Source organism: Acinonyx jubatus, chromosome A1 (genome assembly GCF_027475565.1).
Source record: "Acinonyx jubatus isolate Ajub_Pintada_27869175 chromosome A1, VMU_Ajub_asm_v1.0, whole genome shotgun sequence".
In the NCBI taxonomy this organism is placed as follows: Eukaryota; Metazoa; Chordata; class Mammalia; order Carnivora; family Felidae; genus Acinonyx; species Acinonyx jubatus.
Genome location: NC_069380.1, coordinates 134,734,913 through 134,755,962, shown reverse-complemented (window position 1 = coordinate 134,755,962; position 21,050 = coordinate 134,734,913). Strand labels below are relative to the sequence as shown.

The window sequence follows — 21,050 nt, the reverse complement described above, 5'->3', positions numbered from 1 at the left end:
TAAACTATGCAATATATTTTAATTATCTTAAGCGCGGTGTGAGTGATGACTGTGATTTTTTTGAGAGGCCAAAACACTCCTAAAAAGACCACCAATCTTTGACTTGTTGATGGTTCCTAGCAAAGAAACATTACCTATTCTCGATTAAGAAAAAATTTGTTTTCTGACACGAACATAACTTTTAACTGAAAATATAATTCACTATTTTAAAATACTTACCGTGTTTCTTTCTTGGTTCAAAAACCAGCCCCAGAAGAGGGAGGCCGAGGGATGAGAGAAGTGGGCCAAGCCACGTTGGTAGGTGAGGGGATGTGCTCTGGGGGTGGTCAGCACCTGTCACAATACCAGGGCGTCTCCACACCAACGTGCGGAGACTTGGTAAAGAAGCCTTGTTTATAAAGAGGCCTTAATTGGGTTCAGATGCTCTCAACACCACCTGTCTCTCAAGGCTGTGTTCTTGAAAGGACGGCCACTACAGGAACAGTACGCAGGGACGAATGTTCCAAGGAAAGGGGAGGGGTTGTGGAGCCTCCAGGAGCCTCCGCTGCCAGGTCTGGTTAGCAGGTGAACCAGCAGTCAGTCACATCCTCTTAGGGACCTCCTCCAACATCCTTCTGAAAATGCAACCTACTTCCTTTTTTATTCTTTTAATGTTTATTTGTTTTTGAGAGTGAGAAAGAGACAAAGCATGAGTGGGGGAGGAGCAGAGAGAGAGGGAGACACAGAATTGGAGGCAGGCTCTAGGCTCTGAGCTGTCAGCACAGAGCCCGATGTGGGGCTCGAACTCATGAATTAAGAGATCATGACCTGAGCGAAGTCGGACACTCAACTGACTGAGCCACCCAGTGCCCCAAAAATGCAACCTACTTATCTTTACTTATTTAAAGTGCAAATTTATTTAAGTAAGTCCAACACTTATCTTTACACATTTATCTGTACACATCTCAAAAAATTAAATTGACTTCTGATACACAAATGCTGCCTAAAATGAACATCACACACAATGTTTGAAATATTAATTTTATTAGGAAACCATTTGATAGTTGTATTATATCATTTAATCATTAATTTTAATGTGGCCTGAGGACATCAATTAAAATTTGGATTTTTCAACCATTCAATAAACATGTAAGCATCTCCAAGTGCTAGGGAATGGAGATGCAGGCTAAACAGGAGATCCTTGCTCTCAGGGAGCTTACAGTCTAGCAGGAAGGCAATATTAAAGAAATATTTACGTTTCTCATAAATACCTAAGACAGAGAAAATGGTTGGTGCTTTTCAAGAGCAGATAGCGTCTAACCCAGCCCAGAGAAGTCACGGAGACAAAAGGTAAGTGCTTCAGAGAAAGTACAGGCAGAGGGAACATTAGGTGGTGGACCCTAAAGTGGGAAGAACTGTGTAGGTTCGAGGAGCTAGAAGTCTAGAACAGATGGAGCACCGTGTGTGGGAAAGAGCCAAGGAGATGAGACAGAAGAGGGGATGTGATGGTCACGATCATGGAGGGCAGGAGGGGTCTAGTACTTCTACAGGGAACCTGTGAGACACTGAAGCAAGGGAGCAGCATGACCAGGTGTGCACTTAGAATGGTCATCCTACCTCACAGGGATGGAGACGCAAGACTAGCTAAGACTAGAAGCAGGTAGACCACTTCTAAGGCCTTTGGAAGTGAAAGACAAAGATAATGGGGAATTTAAGAGATAGTGAGGAGGAAAAATCAATTGACCCTGATGCCTGAATCTGAGGTTCCTAAAAGACCACCAGTGCAGACATCCAGTAGACCCCTAAGATACACAGGTCTAGAGCTCAGGGAGAACAATGTCGACACAGGAATCATCTGCATTTAGACGGTTTCTGAAGCCATAAGAAGGGCTGATATGACCAAGAGAGAATAAACCTAACCATGAGTAACATACACATATAAGAATGAGCAGGGGGGCCTGGGTGGCTTAGTTGGTTGAGCGTCCAACTTCGGCTCAGGTCATGATCTCACAGCTCGTGAGTTCGAGCCCCACTTCAGGCTCTGTGCTGACAGCTCAGAGTCTGGAGCCTGCTTCGGATTCTGTCTCCCTCTCTCTCTGCCCCTCCCCTACTCGAGCGCTGTCTCTCAAAAATAAATAAAAACATTGAAAAACTAAAAAACTAAAAAAAAAAAAAAAAAAGAATGAGCAGAGTGCCAGAGGAGGGGAGCGAGGGCATGGGGAGTTACAATTTAATAACTGAGTTCTGTTTGGAATGATGAAAAGTTCTGGAGATGGATGGTGGTGATGGTAGCACAACCATGTGAATGGACTTAAGGCCACAGAACTGTACACCTAAAAGTGGTTAAAACGATACATTTTATGTTCTGTGTATTTCACCACAATTTTTTAAAAAAGAACAAGGGGATACTTTCATGTTTTGCTAATGAAAAATCAGGACAAATAGTAAAGGGAGTAGGAGAGAAATCACTAGAGGAACAGGGGCAGGGCAAGGGAGACAGAACAAGAAGGGCCAAAGAGGTTGGCAGAAAACCTAAAGTTTCGATCTAGAAGCTAAGGCCAGCACTGCGGGGACGAAGTGTTCAAGTGCACTGAATGCTTCAGAGAATTCAGTCAGATAAAGTCAGAAAAGAACCCACTGGTTTCAGCAACATGGAGGTAAACCTTGGAGAGGGTATTGGCAGGGGAAGGCAATGAGGAGAAGGATGGAGAGAGAATGGGTAGAAAAGAGAGCCCCAAATGCAGACAAGTGTGACTATTAAGGGAAGGAGTACTGGCTAAAAAGACGAGTAATTGATGCTTTTAAAAATTGTGTGTGTTAAAATATCATCATGTGTAATCAGCAAAACAATCATTTCAGAGGAAAAATGACTTTCTGTTAATAATCTCAAACATACCTGCAGTGTATAGGTTAATGGACTTTCATGCTACTTGTGGGTTAGAAAGGATAACTTAAGTTATTCTCTTCAGCTTATGGGTGGTAAAGCTGAGCCACAGAAAAGTTTCTCAAAGAAAATAGACAAGGAATTGAAGTTTATCAAATAAATATCTTCACTGATTTCTGTTTAATGTAGAAAAGTACGATGCACTGTGTTAAGAAAACAATTTTACCATAATAGCCACATGTTGGAAAAGTCTAAAATTTTAAGGCTACTGGTATGTCAATTTTGGTACATATCCAATGGAAGATGCTTCACACTCCAGTTACATCCTCAAGATGCTGAAGTCAGTCTTCTGGATTGGTGCATTGAGGGCTGCACTAATACTGAGACCCAGGACCAGTCTGGTGTCCACGGGATCAATAATCCCATCATCCCACAGCCTGATAAAAGAACAAAGCAAAAGTTATTAGGAATCTACCACCAAACTACCATTTATATAATTTATGCCCAGAAATGCTGAGGTTTTTCTTCAGGTACCATGGGGATCTACCAATGAGTTTCTGGGTACTACATTCTCACAACTGAAACTACATTCTTCCCAAAGAAAAATGACACGACTTTGATCCCAGGCCCTCAAAGAATGTCAGAGTGAGCTATGGTTTTGGGAACTGCTTCCAGAAACCACAAAATAATTCCTGATTTTCAAATACTTTTACTTATTTCAGGAAAATGTTTCCTGTTCTTCTGCCCACATAAAAATACAAGTTGATGTGTTCCTGTTATTAATATGGAGAGACACATGAACCCAGGTAATGATCTCAAACCAAAGTCTCTACTGGAAAAGGTATACTCCCCCAAATTCCCGAACTTTTAAGAAACTACAAAAATGACTGAATAGACTTCATTATTTTATTAAAGTATCTGCAATGTAAGTTGTCTTTTGCTACAATAGGAAAGTAAGTAATAGCTTTAAGCTGCTTTCAAAAGAAACTCTGAAGTACAAATCTGCTTTTCACTGACAACCTCAGTTTTACAAAAAAGATGAATGAGAAATACTGTTTTTTAAAGGTCACTAGTAGGTGGCTGTTTGGCTTTCTTTAAACAAACTGCTTTCAGTATCTAGACAATAGCATCAATTATTAAACCATACTTAGATCGACAGACCATGAATCAAATCTTTGCTCATAAAACATTCATAATGGGACCCTGAAGTAGCAACAGCCAGTAGGAAGAGGCCACTCCTGTCATGTGTAACCAGGTCAGTTGATTACACCCCCTTCTGACGCCAACAGCAGAATAACGCAGCAAGCACAGCGAAACCAGGCCTGCTTCGTGATGGTCATTAACAAGAGTGCTCCAGGTAAAAGGCCCTAATCAAATGCCTGAAAAAGTTTTGATTATAAAAAGAACTGAGCAGAAGAAACTGGCATGCTGCACACGTAACAATGAAGGACTGAGAGAAACACAGAACGTCATTATCCGCAGTAGCAGATAATGAAAGAGGTCTCTGAAAAGGCAGAGCCAACCATGGTAGAGCCAAAACAGACCGCACAAGTTTACTGGTAGGCTGAGATTCATGAAATCCAAGGAAGGTGCCATGAACTGGCTTGAAAATCCTTTCATCTTGTAAAGAAAACTGCTGACTCCATGCCACCAAGTGCTTTAACAGAAAGGCCTAAGCATCTATGAATTAACAACAACAACAACAACAACAACAAAACACCTTAGTGTTTTTTGATATTTGTTTCCAAAGATAAATACATCTGGGCCATTTGCTCCCCTGCCCTGAATACAGCCTATTAAAATAATAATACTAATGTAAGTATGAAAACAATAAACTATTCAGTCTTTCTCAAGAGATGACTTAGCCAGGGCTGAAAAACAAATGAATGGCTCACACGAGATACGTTATTTTTCAAAGTTTAATATTTCAACTGTCCTTGTGCATTTCACTCAAAATTTGATGTAGAAACAAAAACAAACAAGAAACTGTATGTGAGCCAATTGCACCAAGAAGCATAAAATACCTAGGAATAAACCTAACCAAAGATGTAAAAGATCTGTATGCTGAAAACTATAGAAAGCTTATGCAGGAAATTGAAGAAGATATAAAGAAATGGAAAAACATTCTGTGCTCATGGGTTGGAAGAATAAATATTGTCAAAATGTCAATAGTACCCAAAGCTATCTACACATTCAATGCAATCCCAATCAAAATTGCACTAGCATTCTTCTCGAAGCTAGAACAAGCAATCCTAAATTTCATATGGAACCACAAAAGGCCTCGAATAGCCAAAGTAATTTTGAAGAAGAAGACCAAAGCAGGAGGCATCACAATCCCAGACTTTAGCCTCTATTACAAAGCTGTAATCATCAAGACAGCATGGTATTGGCACAAAAACAGACACATAGACCAATGGAATAGAATAGAAACCACAGAACTAGACCCACAAAAGTATGGCCAACTAATCTTTGACAAAGCAGGAAAGAACATCCAATGGAAAAAAGACAGTCTCTTTAACAAATGGTGCTGGGAGAACTGGACAGCAACATGCAGAAGGTTGAAACTAGACCACTTTCTCACACCATTCACAAAAATAAACTAAAAATGGATAAAGGACCTGAATGTGAGACAGGAAACCATCAAAACCCTAGAGGAGAAAACAGGAAAAGACCTCTTTCACCTCAGCCGTAATTTCTTACTTGACACATCCCCAAAGGCAAGGGAATTAAAAGCAAAAATGAGCTATTGGGACCTCATGAAGATAAAAAGCTTCTGCACAGCAAAGGAAACAACCAACAGAACTAAAAGGCAACCAACGGAATGGGAAAAGATATTTGCAAATGACATATCGGACAAAGGGCTAGTATCCAAAATCTATAAAGAGCTCACCAAACTCCACACCCGAAAAACAAATAATCCAGTGAAGAAATGGGCAGAAAACATGAATAGACACTTCTCTAAAGAAGACATCCAGGTGGCCAGCAGGCACATGAAAAGATGCTCAACGTCGCTCCTCATCAGGGAAATACAAATCAAAACCACATTCAGATATCACCTCACGCCAGTCAGAGTGGCCAAAATGAACATATCAGGAGACTATAGATGCTGGAGAGGATGTGGAGAAACGGGAACCCTCTGGCGCTGTTGGTGGGAATGCAAATTGGTGCAGCCGCTCTGGAAAACAGTGTGGAGGTTCCTCCAAAAATTAAAAATAGACCTACCCTATGACCCAGCAGTAGCACTGCTAGGAATTTACCCAAGGGATACAGGAGTGCTGATGCAGAGGGGCACTTGTACCCCAATGTTTATAGTAGCACTCTCAACAACAGCCAAATTATGGAAAGAGCCTAAATGTCCATCAACTGATGAATGGATAAAGAAATTGTGGTTTATATACACAATGGAATACTATGTGGCAATGAGAAAGAATGAAATATGGCCTTTTGTAGCAACATGGATGGAAATGGAGAGGGTTATGCTAAGTGAAATAAGCCATACAGAGAAAGACAGATACCATATGTTTTCACTCTCATGTGGATCCTGAGAAACTTAACAGGAACCCAAGGGGGAGGAGAAGAAAAAAAAAAAGAGGTTAGAGTGGAAGAGAGCCAAAGCTTAAGAGACTCTTAAAAACTGAGAACAAACTGAGGGCTGATGGGGGGTGGGAGGGAAGAGAGGGTGGGTGATGGGTATTAAGGAGGGCACCTGTTGGGATGAGCACTGGGTGTTGTATGGAAACCAATTTGACAATAAATTTCATATATTAAAAAAAAAAAAAACAAACTGTATGTGAGCTTACCATTTACTCTTTTCTCTTAAACCTTTTTTTAGGGTTTTCTATTTCCTCTATGCTTCTACTGGCTACTATCTACGTCTGTTTAAGTGATGGTAACAAGAAAATGTTTATGTCTCAAAGACTATAAAATATTTTCATCTTAATTAAATGAATCAATGACCCACAACAAAATAGCCCTGCAAATCGGCTTACAAAAATACATATTAACAAGAAGAGAAATAGGCTTTTTAAAAATGCCAAATGGTACCATTTTCATTCTGAAAGTAATTATATGCTCTTGAAAATAAGTATGTTCAGCCTCTGTACCCAAAGTGTCAGGAGCAGTACCCGCCATGAAAGATGTGCTGATGACTGAAACGGATTCTAATTTTTTTCTTTTCTCCTTCCTCTCCAGTTTGCCTTCCCCAGTAAATGACACAAATCACACCATAACCTAATTTTAAAAGACACAAATAGTTATTTTCTTTATTCCATATGCCCAAGGGATAAAAGGAAGATATGAAGCTTAGATTATTCTTCAGAATGAAGAACATTAAAGTTGCTGAAAACAGAGGTCTGAATGCATACACGGCAGCAAGTCTGCAGCCCGGGCAGGCCACGATGATTTATGACCTCATTAAAGGCTGTAAGAAACAAACAGAACCAAGAGTTGCAATGGTGTGTGAGGTGATTACTTGGTGCTGACACGCAGACCCTGGCTGTGAGTAATCTCCTCCTCAGTGCACAAGCACACTCGTTATCAAGTGCCAAAACGTGTTCAACAGTTCAACCAAAGTCATCTTTAAAATGGGAGTAAAGACAAAATAAAGACAGGGGCATGGCAGGAATCCACGTATTTAAGCAAAAACTATAAAAGAATGAATTCCTGAAAATGATACAGCCAGGATTATAACTCTTAACTTTTTAGCCCCTGCAGGCCCAGACACCTCATTTAGAAGTGGAAGAAGGAAGGGGGCACCTGGGTGGCTCAGTAGGTTAAGTGCCGACTTCGGCTCAGGTCATGATCTTGCAGTTCACAGTGAGTTGAAGTCCTGTGTCAGGTCTGTGCTGACAGCTTAGAGCCTGGAGACTGTCTCCGATCCTGTGTCTCTCCTCTCTCTCTGCCCCTTCCCTTTTCATGTGCTATCTCTCTCTCAAAAATAAAATAAACACTAAAAAAAAGGCGTGGGGGGGGTGGTGGTAGAAAGAATGGTGGAGAGTTGTGGAATCAGACCAGTGGTAATGGTCCATAGCCCAGCCTGGGAGAAGGGGTGGGATTTCCGCAGCAGGTACTCCCATTATAGAGACAATAATACAAAATTATGTGCGGCCAAAAGTTGTTTTCTGGTTCCTACAAAGGCCAGACCAACCCAACTGCCTGTATCTCTGTAAAGCTGCTGCCCTTACAGCCCAGATGCACCCATCAGGAGGTATCAGAAGGTAGTTTTTCCCTGGCTCCCACCTTGCACTGGAATAGTAAGGGTTTCCTTCCTCTTCAAACTTCTTAATGATTGGCTCTTTTAAAGCTGCTTCATCCGCACTGGAGAACTGAAAGAAAAGGGACCATGAATGAATCCACCGTACTAAAGCAACAGATCCACTCAAGAGAACCTCAAGAAAAAAGGGGTGAGCGTTTCTTGAGTAATAATGTCACAACCACCATCTGCACAGTGACATATATAGATGACAAGTGATACTTTAGCACTTTAGTGATCTCACCTGAGACATGAGTGCCAAACTGGTCCACCATTACATCTCCCTTGTCAGAGACAACTTCCTGAGGCGGTTTAGTGTAAGGTTCAAAACCAAGGGGATCGCAGGGCACCTGAATGTCTCAGTTAGTTGAGCATCTAACTCTTGATTTTGGCTCAGGTTGTGATTTCACGGTTTGTGAGATCGAGCCCTGCAATGTGCTCCACGCTGACAGTGCGGATCCTGCTTGGGATTCTCTCTCTCTCTTTGTCCCTCCCCTGCCCTCCCCGCCCCTCAAAATAAGTAAATAAACTTGAAAAACAGAAACAAACCCAAGGGGATAGAGTATTCTAGCAGGGCCTAACAAGGGATGTGAATTATACAAAATGTAACAAAAGGGCAATTTTACATTTAGCAACTTCTGTTGGACGTGGACCAGTAGGAGGTTGTTGTGGGTTTTTTTGAAACAGAGAGTGGTGGGTATGGGCAGAGAGAAGGGGAGAGGATCCCAAGGAAGCTCCACACTGTCGGCACAGAGCCCAGAGTGGGACTCCATCTCATGACCATAAGATCAGGACCTCAGCCGAAATCAAGACTCGTATGCTTAATCAACCGAGCCACCCAGGTGCCCCGTAGGGGATTTTCATTCAAAATAGCCAAATTTAAAACAATTTTAAAGTTTAAATGGGTGAAACATCAACCACCACTTGAATAAACCCAAATAGCTGAGAGATATTTTAAAAATTAATTAAAAATTTAGTGGCTTGCCCACCAGTATTGCCAGAAACAAGCAATAATTAATTCAGTTGCAAAAATCTTTATGCAGACCAATTTTGAAACCCTGGAAAGTGTTTTCAACTTAAAAAGTATTTCACACCAAAACAAATGACTTATTTCAAATAAATCCAACCTTCTTTTATGTACTTTCATAGTTTAGTATCATTTATATGTCAAGAATTTGGCGAGAGAACCACTAAAATCCTATACTTTCCTTTCATACATAAGAATAAATGAATTCATATATTTGTATATCAATCAAAGAACAACTATTTAATAAAAGACTACCATACTGGGCTAGGGTTAAAGATAGGTCTTTAAAATATCAGGTAGAATTTCACACCTCTGATGCTTAACACACAAACACACAACAAACACAAGAGTAAACCTCTCATTTCACTTGGATACTCATCAGTACGGAAATGAATAGGAAACTTCAGTTTAAGTCTGCAGAATTCCTGCTGCTTGGAAAAGACAACTGAGGATGTGGGGCATGAGTAGGATGCATTCAGGGAGGCAGGAGTCACCCCTCATGCTTATCTTATCCCCATTCCACAAGCTAGGCGGTTGACCAGATGATCCTAACTGGCAGGAATGAGAACCTTAGAAGGCAGGGCCTCCTCCATGTTATGCCCTGTTATGATAAAACAGGTCATGTAAACAGTTTCAAGAACATGCATCAATCATTTTAAGGTTCGGGGCTTATGCAAAGTAGTAGTATAACTAATAAAAATTAATGCACAACTTCAGAAGAATCTCTGAGACACAAACAAAAGAATCCATTTTCAAAACAACTGCTTGCAAAGAAGAATTTGCCTTAATAAATTATTCTGTTGTTCACTCAACCCTCAGATTATAAGCTGTCCGCCCCCAGACTGTCAGCTACTCAAGGGGCAAGAACCTCACGTTTTCTCCAAGTCATGTAAACCTTCTAAGGTGCTTGAGCACTCTGTACCCTGTGGAGTACTCAGTCAGTACCTTTTGTGTGATGTTGCTGTCAAGGCCTAAAAAACAATCGCTTCAAAGTACCTACTATTAACATTTAGAAAACTAAAAGCAGCCACTTGCTGATTTGCCTTTCATCAAGCTTCCAGTGACCTTTCCATTTTTCATTTATATGTGCACAGTATAATAATGTTACTCAATTCTCAATTAAAGGACCGGGCCCTCCCACTCAAGGACAATCTAAGAGAGAAACTGGAAAAAACAAAATTCTGCTGCTTTAGGTCATAAAATCAAAGAAGTAAATCGCATTTATTTACATCTCACTAACTGCAAATGACTAAGAACCTAAGATCCTTATGCCTCAGACCAGTGTCTGAGTTTCTCGAGTATTTTCTTGGAAATTCTGAAAAATTACAACAAGCAACCTCCAATAAAGTAGCTCTAACAAGAGAGATAGAGCATATGGAAGTCCAAATTGCTGACAGTCAGCATCTTCTAAGTGAAGCCAGGCCCTAACCCTCGAACACTGAGGAGTTCTGGGTGCGCTGCTCCCTGGCTCAGCCAAACCCAGAGACACAGAAAAAACAGCATTTACTTGTTTCCCTTCACGTGCTCTTTGGTCCTTTGCTACTGTGGCCAACACATTGGCTGCCTGCTCTCCTCCCATCACTGAGACACGAGCGTTTGGCCACAGGTAGAGGAATCTTGGGCTGTAGGGGGGAAGAAAAATGATCAAATTAATTCACTGTACAACACAGAGGTTTTCACAGGCCTGTGATTACCTCCTAAATTAGTGGTTCTTCATTCCAGCTGTGTATTCCAAGGGCATTTTTTTTAAAAATCACGTTTGGAACCTACCCCAGACGAATCTCCAGAGGTGTGTGCTGAGTGTAGTTGGGTTTTTAAGTTCTCCACATGATTCTGATGTCTGTTTTGATAAATTTTATTTGTCCATTTCATGTCAACTTATTGGGCATAAAAATATTCAAAATATCCCCTTATTACCTGTGCTTATGTCCTGTTTTCCATTCCCGATCTAAAGCCTTTTTGCTTTATTTTTTAGTTTTACTGTAGGAGACGATCCAATTTGTTAACCTTTTTAAACAAATAAGTCTGGGCTTTCCTGATTCTTTTATCTTTACGATGTTCGCTCTTTATTGTGTCCTGTTTTCTATTTTCTTGTGTTTAATAAGCTGTTCTTCTTCACACTTCTTGAGCTGGCAGCCTGGCTCAGTGATTTTCAGCCTGACTTTCTTTTCCAGTCTATGTATATTTACGTCTAGTATACACCTTCCTCAAAGCAAGACCTTAGCTGCATCACATAAATTATGACATTATGAGCCATCGCAAAATATTTCCTGATTCCCATTGTGGATTTCTTCCAAGTAGCACGTTTAGTCTTAAATTTCATTTCACTCCTCCAGATGATACAAATTACGGTATAACTGATCAAAATTTGTGAATGCCATTCTATGTTTCAAATAAACCTGTAACAAACTGACCATTTATAAATATACTTGAAGTGTGATTCTTTCCTCAGAGAAAACCATGACAATCACCTACCTATATGCTCTGCCACACATCCCATAGTTTCCAGCCCCATAAGATCCCCCAATGATGACAGTTATCTTAGGCACATTGGCACAGGCTACAGCAGCCACCATCTTGGCACCATCCTTGGCAATTCCTTCCGCCTCATAGTCTCTACCAACCATAAATCCTAAGGAAAAGAACAGAAAAAGAGCCTCTGGATGTAATGGAATTTATGTGCAGAAGACAAATCCAACATCTTCTCAAATTGTATTTTACTACAAAGCCTCTCACTGTAACAAAATATTTACATGTGAAATATACACCCCCAAAAAGTTTGCTTGAAAGATAAAATAAGGGGAGCCTGGGTGGCTCAGTTGGGTAAGTGTCCAACTTTGGCTCAGGTCATGATCTCGTGGTTCGGGGGTTTGAGCCTCGCGTCAGGCTCTGTGCTGACAGCTCAGAGCCTGGAGCCTGCTTCGGATTCTGTGTCTCCCCCTCTCTTTGCCCCTCCCTCACTCACTCTCTCTCTCTCAAAAATAAATAAACATTAAAAAAATTTTTTTAAAAAGATAAAATAAAACTGCTCTAATCACTTCTAAAATTTTCCTTAAAATGGTTCATCTGGATGCACACACAGCTCTCAAACAAGATCAGGATGCCAGGAGTTTACTGTCAAAACTTCTCCCCAAACAGCAGTTGGTGATGAAGGACCGTGACACAGCAAGCTCAGGACGAAATGCTGTAGCAAGCCGAACTACAAGGGCTTCCATATTTCCTGACCTGGTTTAATATATAAATTGTTCCTTCTGAAACACTGCTTTAAAATTTGGATGAAATAAAAAGGTAGATGTTTCAAAGATGGTAAGAGCCCCCCGCCAGTGACTCAGTAGCATGGTGGAAGAATATTTCATGACAACTACAGCATTCCTGTGCTTCCTCAAGCTCCTGGCCATGGGAGACGGCTCTGCAGCTGCACCGGGCCCTCCAGGCCTTGGACTCCTTCCTGCTCACCTCACAAAACCCAAGCCAGGCTTCATGCGTCTCCCTCCCCAACCGTCCACTCACTTGCCTAATTGGCTGTCACTGTCTTTGTTTTGCAAGTCCCCGGCAATCAAGTCGTCCGATTCCATTCAGTTTTTATGGGACAGCTGTCCAAGCTGCAGACACAGCGGTACTGACAGGACAGCCCTCATCCTTGCCAGGCACACTGTGCTTCCCTGGGACCCCTGTGAACAGGGCCCTCTCAATAGCTCAGAGCACCTCTTCCTGCCTTGTCTTGATTTCCTGAAATATTCCACAGTAGCTAGCTCAAATATCAGCTACGTTCAAGCTCTCATCCCTCACCCAGCACCCCACAGCTTCTCTATTCCCTGGAGATGATTTTGCCTTCAAAAATAGGATCCCATGGGGTGCATGGGTGGCTCAGTCAGTTAAGTGTTTGACTCTTGGTTTTGGCTCAGGTAACGATCTCACAGTTCATGAGTTTGAGCCCCACATCAGGCTCTTAGGTGATAGCACAGAGCCTGCCTGGGATTCTCTGTCTCCCTTTCTCTCTGCCCCTCCCCTGTTCACTATTTTTCTCTCTCTCAAAATAAATACCATAAACATTAAAAAAAAAAAAAAAAAAAGATTGTGCCACCTCAACTGTCTTTCTCCTAATCCTTCCCAGCATAAAAAACAACATAATCATGCTCCCTTGCTTCCTCTCCTCTCATCTCTTTGGAAAAAAAATCAGAGTTCCTCAAAGACTGTCCCTGAGCCCTCTTGTCTTCTTTTGGGGGTGTTCTCATCTCTTCCCACAGTCTTAAATAACATCTACATATTCTGAGGATGCCTATATTTTTATATGCAGCCAATACACGTCCTCTGTGTTCAAGATTTTTTGAACTGCTAAGACGCCTGAGTGGCTCAGTCGGTTAAGCATCAGACTTCAGCTCAGGTCATGATCTCGTGGTCCACGGGTTTGGATCCCCATACCAGGCTCTGTGCTGACAGCTCAGAGCCTGGAGCTTGCTTCAGATTCTGTGTCTCCCTCTTTCTCTGCCCCTCCCCACTTACACTCTATCTCTCAAAAATAAATAAATGTTAAAAATATATTTAATAATAATAAAAATAGATTTATTCAACTGCCTTTTGTATGTGTATCTCCATGGATGTCACACAGGACTGTCAAATGCAAGATTGCAAAATCAAACACAATCTCTGCAGTCTGCGCCCAACCCAACCAAAAAACCAAAGAACAGAAATGTAGGTATAACTTCCAAGAACAAGGTTTAACTTACTGGTGGTTAATAAACGATCAAATTATTAGAAACAAGGTCCCCTGAAGCTTCAGAATTCTTTTTATCTGCCCTTCCACAAGGTTTGCCACAAAGTGCTCTCTCAGGCTGCTGTTGGGACATAACGCCTCTCAAAATCCATCTAATCAACTATCATAAACTTAAGGGAAGCACCAGATCAAGACGTTTTTGCACCAGGACTGTTTAATGCCCTGCTGACTAGCAGGAGCCAAATTCCTTTTTCTTGTGAAGGCTCACCTGATTCTAATGACTAACTAAGAACCCTCCTTCCTTTGAACTCGAGATAGCCAGGGATCATTTTGAAGACAGGAGGAGGGGGGGCTTTCAGCTAACCACCATATCTAAGTGCCCCCTATAGGTTAGGCACTGTTCCACAAACAAGATAAATAACAGAGAATTGTAGGAAAAAGGACTCTACAACCACAGAAGACCTTAAAAATCATTTCATCCACCCTATTAAGATCATCTATGAAACATGAAATCCAGAGAGGGGATACTGATCTTACCATTCTTTGGAGTCCAAACTCAAATCCTCAGACTATTGTTCAGGATGTACATACACCTTTTCTAGTATGTCACTTCAGGTAGAATTAACCACACAATAAAAGATGAGGAAAAGGAAGGAGCATAGCATGTGCTTGAAATCCTTTATGGAAAACAAAGTGCTAGGAAAGAGATGATGGGTCAGACAACACTCTCTGGTAGTGAGATCAGTATTTCTGGGAGAGAATAGAGCCCTGCCGGGGCGGGGGAGGAAGGGGCGTAGGTATGCGCGTGTAGGAGTAAAGGGAGGCCCTCTGACTGTGATACATGTAACTGAGAAACTGCTTTATCCAAATAGGGATAAACATCTCATTTTAGATTCATGAAGTGTTAACCCTTGAAGAGACTCTACAAAAGAGTATCCAGTTGAACTTTTTGCTATAATGGAAGTGCTCTATGTCTACACTGCCCAATATCTGAGTCTTACTGGACAGTTAATCTCTGGAATAATGCAACAAAACTGATTAAGCTATTTTCTTACCGGTAATGTTTTGAAGGAACAGCAGAGGAATATTCCTTTGGCAGCATAACTGGATGAAGTGAGCCCCCTATAAGCAAATGAGGTAATCTTTTTAAAGGGGGGTGAACAAATCTGTAGCCATCATGCATCCTACAAACACCATACCTGGGTCAGCAATAGGAAAGTGTACCCTGTGCTTGGCTAGTTTGACCTTACAGTAACAGTAACAATAATACTCCCGTGTGGACCCACGGCCAATGGGACATCGACTATGGTTTGTACTACATTTGTTTGCAGTCATGTGTGTGATCACTGGCTCACAGCTGTAGGGATGAAGTCAATCACTAACATTCTAAACAGCAAGTGAAACTCAAAAAACTAGAAGTGCTTGTCAGTGGGAATTCCTGAGCCTCACTATAATTCCTTAGTTTTCCACTTTAAAAGAAAACAGAGGGGCGCCTGGGTGGCTCAGTCAGTTAACTGCCCAACTCTTGATTTCAGCTCAGGTCATGATCTCATGGTTTGTGAGATGGGGCCCCAGGATGGGCTCTGTGCTGGGAGTGAAGGGCCTGCTTGGGAATCTGTCTCTCTCTCTCTCTCTCTCTCTGCCACTCCCCCGCTTGAGCTCTTTCTCTCTCTCTCAAAATGAATAAACATTAAGAAAAAAACTTTTAGTAAAAATTAAAACAATATAAGCACTTTTAAAACAAGTATTCCTACGGCCTGAGGATACATACATGTGATCCACAGCACTTACAGTTCAAGCGTCGTATCAAAACTTCCCTGAAACATTTCATTGTTTAAATAATGCTCTAGATAAAACATGTTAATGTAAACCCCCATATAAATGGTTTCAAACACTAACATACACACACACACGCTCACATGCACATACAGTGTTCTGCCTACTAAGGCATCTGGTTAAATATTTTAAAGTTTTCATGCAATAAACTTTCATTCATTACTTGACCTTCAAAGTTTAAAACAGAAAATCCTGAAACATGTTTAACAGTACTTGCCTTTTTTGCAGATTCAGAAAAGAGAACTCCGTTATTTCCAATGATACCTATAGGGTATCCAAATATTCTAGCAAATCCTCAAAAGAAAATTGAAAAAAGATTTATGTATTCCACAGGATTTTTAATTCACAGCTAACAGACATAGTTACACATTCTTTAATTTCAAATCAAAGTTTAAAACGTGGGGATTCTGTCTAGGGTACAGAACAGCTCATGTCACTATTTCTTCTTTCTAAAGTACTGGAGAGTCTGGGTTCTTTGCTTCCTTGAAAGGCGTGTGTTACCTGTAAAGTTATCACTTTGTCTGACTGGTTGGTTTGGTTCGATGATGGGGTAGGGTGTTGCCCATTCATTTGTGTAACACATGTCCGAGTGCCTACTAAGTACCAGACAGAGGACATTCTGAAATGGAACAAATCACAGGCGGAGAGCCCTTTAAAGGCCCATGTTCAGAGCTATCTGTCATTCTCAGGTGACTGGCTTGCCTGAAAGTGCCTGTGGCAATGACAGGACCTTGAGGTAAAGGGTATAAACTCAGCAAAGGCCAACTTTCTTTCTTTCTTTCTTTTTTAATATAATTTATTGTTAAATTGGCTTACATGTAACACCCAGGCCAACTTGCTTTCAAAAGCGGGAGCACAGTCGAGGCCAGTGGTCACACAATGAACCACTGCACTTTCATTTTCTCTAAAAGCTTCCTTTATTCCTCACCACCAGTCCCACTACCGCTGCAAACACCCACTCTCCATACACACAGACACAAAGGGAGAAGAAAAAGGGGGAAAACGATTAGTATGTGAGGGAGACACCTGAGGGGATTTCAGGAGGCTTTGTAAACCGGAAAAACTACAGAGATCTTCCCAAGAGTGAATTGCAACAAGCCTAACGAGGACTCTAAATAGGTATCAAACACTTGGAACCCAAGAGTCAACAAACAGTGCTTGTTGACAAAGCACTCTCCCAAAGCGCCTGGGGACCCCGCTCTGTCTTCAAGCTCAAGATACACCGGCTGCCAGCTGAGACGCTCGGCGTGTGGTGTGCGACACAAAGTGGTGTGTGACACAAAGCAGGTGCTCGAAAAATTGTTGAGGGAAAATTAATGGATAAGAGAGAGTGTCAACCTGCTGATATGCCAGAACACTGAATTTTTAAAAACTTGTTTTTGTTCTTTACTCTGGCGTTGTCTTGGTTTTCTTAATCTTTCAGTCCTAAAATCCTAGCCAAAAGCCTATGCTGCATTTCTTAAATGGCAATGCCACTTACAGAGACAGTGCAAAGGGGTGACCTTCTCCAAAGGTCTAGCAATCCGCTTCCACTTTTGTGCCCCACCCCCACAAAACCAGCTGGGAACCTGCACATCTCTTGGCAGTGTGGTGCTGCTCCTAAGGTATACTGCCCTGTGTGAGCTATTTAGACTTTCAACCCATCCTGAGCCTGGCTTGGGATCTCCAAGCCCATGGGCACATGCCCCACTATATCAGGGACACGGAGGAAGTGCCTTCACCAACTTCCTTTGGGCCAAACAGGAAAGCAAAATGTCCAAGAAACTACTAGGGCATACCTAGGCAGGTGCAGAGGCAGGAAGAAACTCTTAAGAGCTGCCAGGGATACCTGATCCTCAGAAAAATCTGTTCTTCCTCCCCCCAATACTTCCTCCTGTCACCAACCTCCATTCATTCCCCTCTTCTCCTTCTCACTTCTCACTTCCCCTTCCCTTTCTCCAATCTTATCTGAATTCAAGACAGAGGAATTACATATATCCTCAGTATTCTAGGGGACAAAGGTACCACAGGTCTTTGAGCAAGTAAGGGGCAAACTGGTAAAAACAGATGACAAGGACAGCCCATCCATCTTTGGAAAAGAAGCAGAAACAGCTCTGACTTGTTTCAAACCGCTGCACAGTGAGCGTTACATCCGGAACTATTTGGCCACAAATCCTGTCTATATATCAAACAAAAGTCTCTTAATCACTTAAACACCTCAATACAAAAACATAAATTCCACTCCCAGTGTGAACGCTTTTATTGCTCATAAATCACACCAGGAGAAAGTGTTGTGATTTATCCTTAAGCCTCCACGTAGATTTGCAATTTGGATTTTTTAGAGGTTTTTTTTTTCACTCTGATATGTTGCCTTCAGATTACTTACTACATTTTCTAGCTTTCATAAGACCAAATAAAATTCAGAGAATTCGTTTTGCCATTCGTCCAAGATAGATTATGGGTCTAGCATCTATGTTTCAAACACTTTTCTTCCAGAGCCTGCAAACTTAACACTTTAGATGAATGAATGAACTTTTATAAATAGACTTATTTGTTTTTTCAGACGTGGTTTTCTGTCCTGTATTCTCGGTCTAGTGTTTACATGATTCGACGTTAGACCCACACAGAGGCTATGAGAAGGTCCTTCTAGGAAGGACATTATATAAAACCTCCCAGTTGAATTAGAGACTAAAGAACCAAGGAAACAGTGCTGAAATTTTCAAAATAATTACAAATTATCCAAACAAGGGAAACCTGGGTGGCTCAGTTGGTTAAGTGTCCGACTTCAGCTCAGGTCATGATCTTGTGGTCTGTGAGTTTGAGCCCCACATCAGGCTCTGTGCAGACAGTTCAGAGCCCGGAGCCTGCTTCGGATTCTGTGTCTCCCACTCTCTCTGCCCCTCCCCGACTCACACTCTGTCTCTCTCACTCTCAAAAATGAATAAATGTTAAAAAAAATTTTTTAATTAAAAAAAAAACCCAAATTATCCAAACAAAAAGAACTACAAATGCTCCCACTAATTTTACTGCGGTAACGGGTCTTTACACGGTGAATTCCACCAAGTCACAGACAAGGTCCTGCACCACAGCATCCAGCCATCATCATACTAAACCCTCTGGATCTACGAAGCTGTTCAGCTCCGAGTCATCTTCACAAAATAACTCCTTTTGAATACAGACCCACATATTTGTCCTGCTCTAAATAACAAAGCTCACACCAAGTGCATCAACACCTGGAGATAAAACATCACTTATTTTCAAAGTAATAGAAAAAGTTCAGGGAAACCTGGCTGACTCAGTACAGCATGTGACTCTTGATCTCGGGATAGTGAGTTCAAGCGCCATGATGGGTGTACAGAGTGCTTAAAAATAAAATCTTTAAGGGGACGCCTGGGTGGCTCAGTCAGTTTAGCATCTGACTTCGGCTCAGGTCATGATCTCATAGTTCGGTTCGGGAGTTCGAGCCCAATACTGGGCTATGAGCTGACAGCTCAGAGCCTGGAGCTGCTTCAGATTCTATGTCTCCCTCTCTCTCTGCGCCTCCCCCACTCACTACTCTGTCTATTTCTCTCAAAAAAAAAATAAATAAACATTAAAAAATTTTTAATAAAATCTTTAAAAAAAAAAGTTCATATTTTCAATTCTTTGCCTTTATACCTGTAACTAATGTGTCTCCATACAAGGCTTTGAACTCATTGAATCTGCTTCCATCCACGATTCTAGCAATGACCTAAGAAGAAAAATAACAGTGTCCCTGAGATATTATACTACAAAAGAATTTTTTGCATTAACGTTAGTCATAAGGAAAACAAATTCATGCTTAAGCTGTTACTTTCACAGAATTTCACCCTACACAGCAAGTCTTCTCACTAGAATTTCACTTTAGATGCATGGTTGATACCCTGAAGTCATTCTGGGCCCTGGTTTTATACTGCGTGGTCAGAGCAACAGCACCATGTTACAAAGCAGAGAAGCAGAGAGACTGTAAGGACTGCACGCTGGACTCAGAGCTCCAGGAGCTGCTCAAAAGTATCAGCTGAGGGTCAGGGATTCAACCACAAAGCACGGGATAGGCTCAGAGTCAGGAGACTTAGCCTCCAACCTAAGGGATCAATAGGACTTGCATGTCCTGGAGGGAGTCTCAGTTCTCACCTCTGCAAAGGTGGGACAAGGTTGTGAGGATGCGATGAACCTAAGCAAATAGTGCTGAGAGGAAGACCCAGCCCTGATTCCTGGCTCTACAGCTGAGAAACCAGAGTCACAGCCTGGCTACTTCAAGTCCTCTGAGCCTCACTTTTCTCATCCGGTTTAAAGAAAAACAAAAAGATAAGGGGAGCCCTCTTACACCACTGGTGGGAATGCAAACTGGTGCAGGCACTCTGGAGAACAGCATGGAGATTCCTCAAAAAAATTAAAAGTAAAACCACCCTATGACCAAGCAATTGTACTACTAGGTATTTATCCAAAGGATACAAAAATACTGATTTGAGGGGCACAGGCACCCCGATGTTGACAGCAATATTATCAACAATAGATAAGATATGGAGAGAGCCCAAATGTTCATCAACTGCTAAATGGATATAGTCAAGGGGAAAACTAAGGCACAGAATCTGATAGTAAGATAATTTCCTAATTTGAAAAAAAAGATAATTCCCTAATTTAAAAAATATTCTGTCAGATAGCAAACAAAATAAAAGACTACATGCTATATGCAAGCACTAAAAATTGTCAATCTAGACCAAAGAAGACCATGTCGACAATCTGTAACCATAGCAACAGCTTCAACTGTAATCAAAAGTCTAATCTCTGCTAATGTCATATTGATTTAAAATGGTACGTTTTTTTCCTTTCAACAACTTACTGACATTGCATCCACTTCCCAAAATCAGAACACTAAAAAGAAACAGCTGAAAATTATGAAGTTACCTACATCTTTCCTAAGTTCCACAGGAATAATGAGTCCTATTTTTGAACAAAGCAAGTTTCATCATTGTGCAATGAAAACTTCCCAACCATTAAGAGGATTTTAATCCCCCTCTCTCTTCTAGTAAGAGATCTTTCCCTTCTATGTCACTCCCTACTGAGATCTACAGTAGGCTCTAAGGCACCAACCTATCTAAACAGATTGCAGCCTTACAAATGGATATAATGAGATTGACAGCATGGTTTATAGCTCACAGTTCCACTCCACACACCTCTCGCATATCAAAGTTCCTCTTAAGGTTAGTGCCAACTATTCCATACAATTCATCAGCAGGAAACAAAGGATCTTCAGAAGGCTCAATGGAAACCTGCAGAAAAATATAAAACAACCACATCAACCTGTTAAAAGACATTATTCAGGGTAACATAAGTCAAAATGCTTTTCAATAAAATAAAA

General features: G+C 41.3%; 1 protein-coding gene across 1 annotated transcript in view; it reads right to left on the bottom strand.

The window, feature by feature from the left end:
* Positions 1-867: 867 nt before the first annotated feature.
* The window catches only part of MCCC2 (methylcrotonyl-CoA carboxylase subunit 2), a 71,499-nt gene continuing 51,316 nt past the window's right edge, over positions 868-21,050 (bottom strand). The window contains exons 10-17 of the mRNA XM_015074584.3: positions 20,866-20,961; positions 19,328-19,400; positions 15,909-15,985; positions 14,911-14,977; positions 11,617-11,773; positions 10,649-10,763; positions 8,102-8,187; positions 868-3,300 (exon numbers count right to left, since the gene is read on the bottom strand). Of these exons, the coding sequence (XP_014930070.2) occupies positions 3,183-3,300; positions 8,102-8,187; positions 10,649-10,763; positions 11,617-11,773; positions 14,911-14,977; positions 15,909-15,985; positions 19,328-19,400; positions 20,866-20,961 (789 nt within the window). The 3' untranslated portion in view covers positions 868-3,182. The remainder of the gene's footprint in view (positions 3,301-8,101; positions 8,188-10,648; positions 10,764-11,616; positions 11,774-14,910; positions 14,978-15,908; positions 15,986-19,327; positions 19,401-20,865; positions 20,962-21,050) is intronic.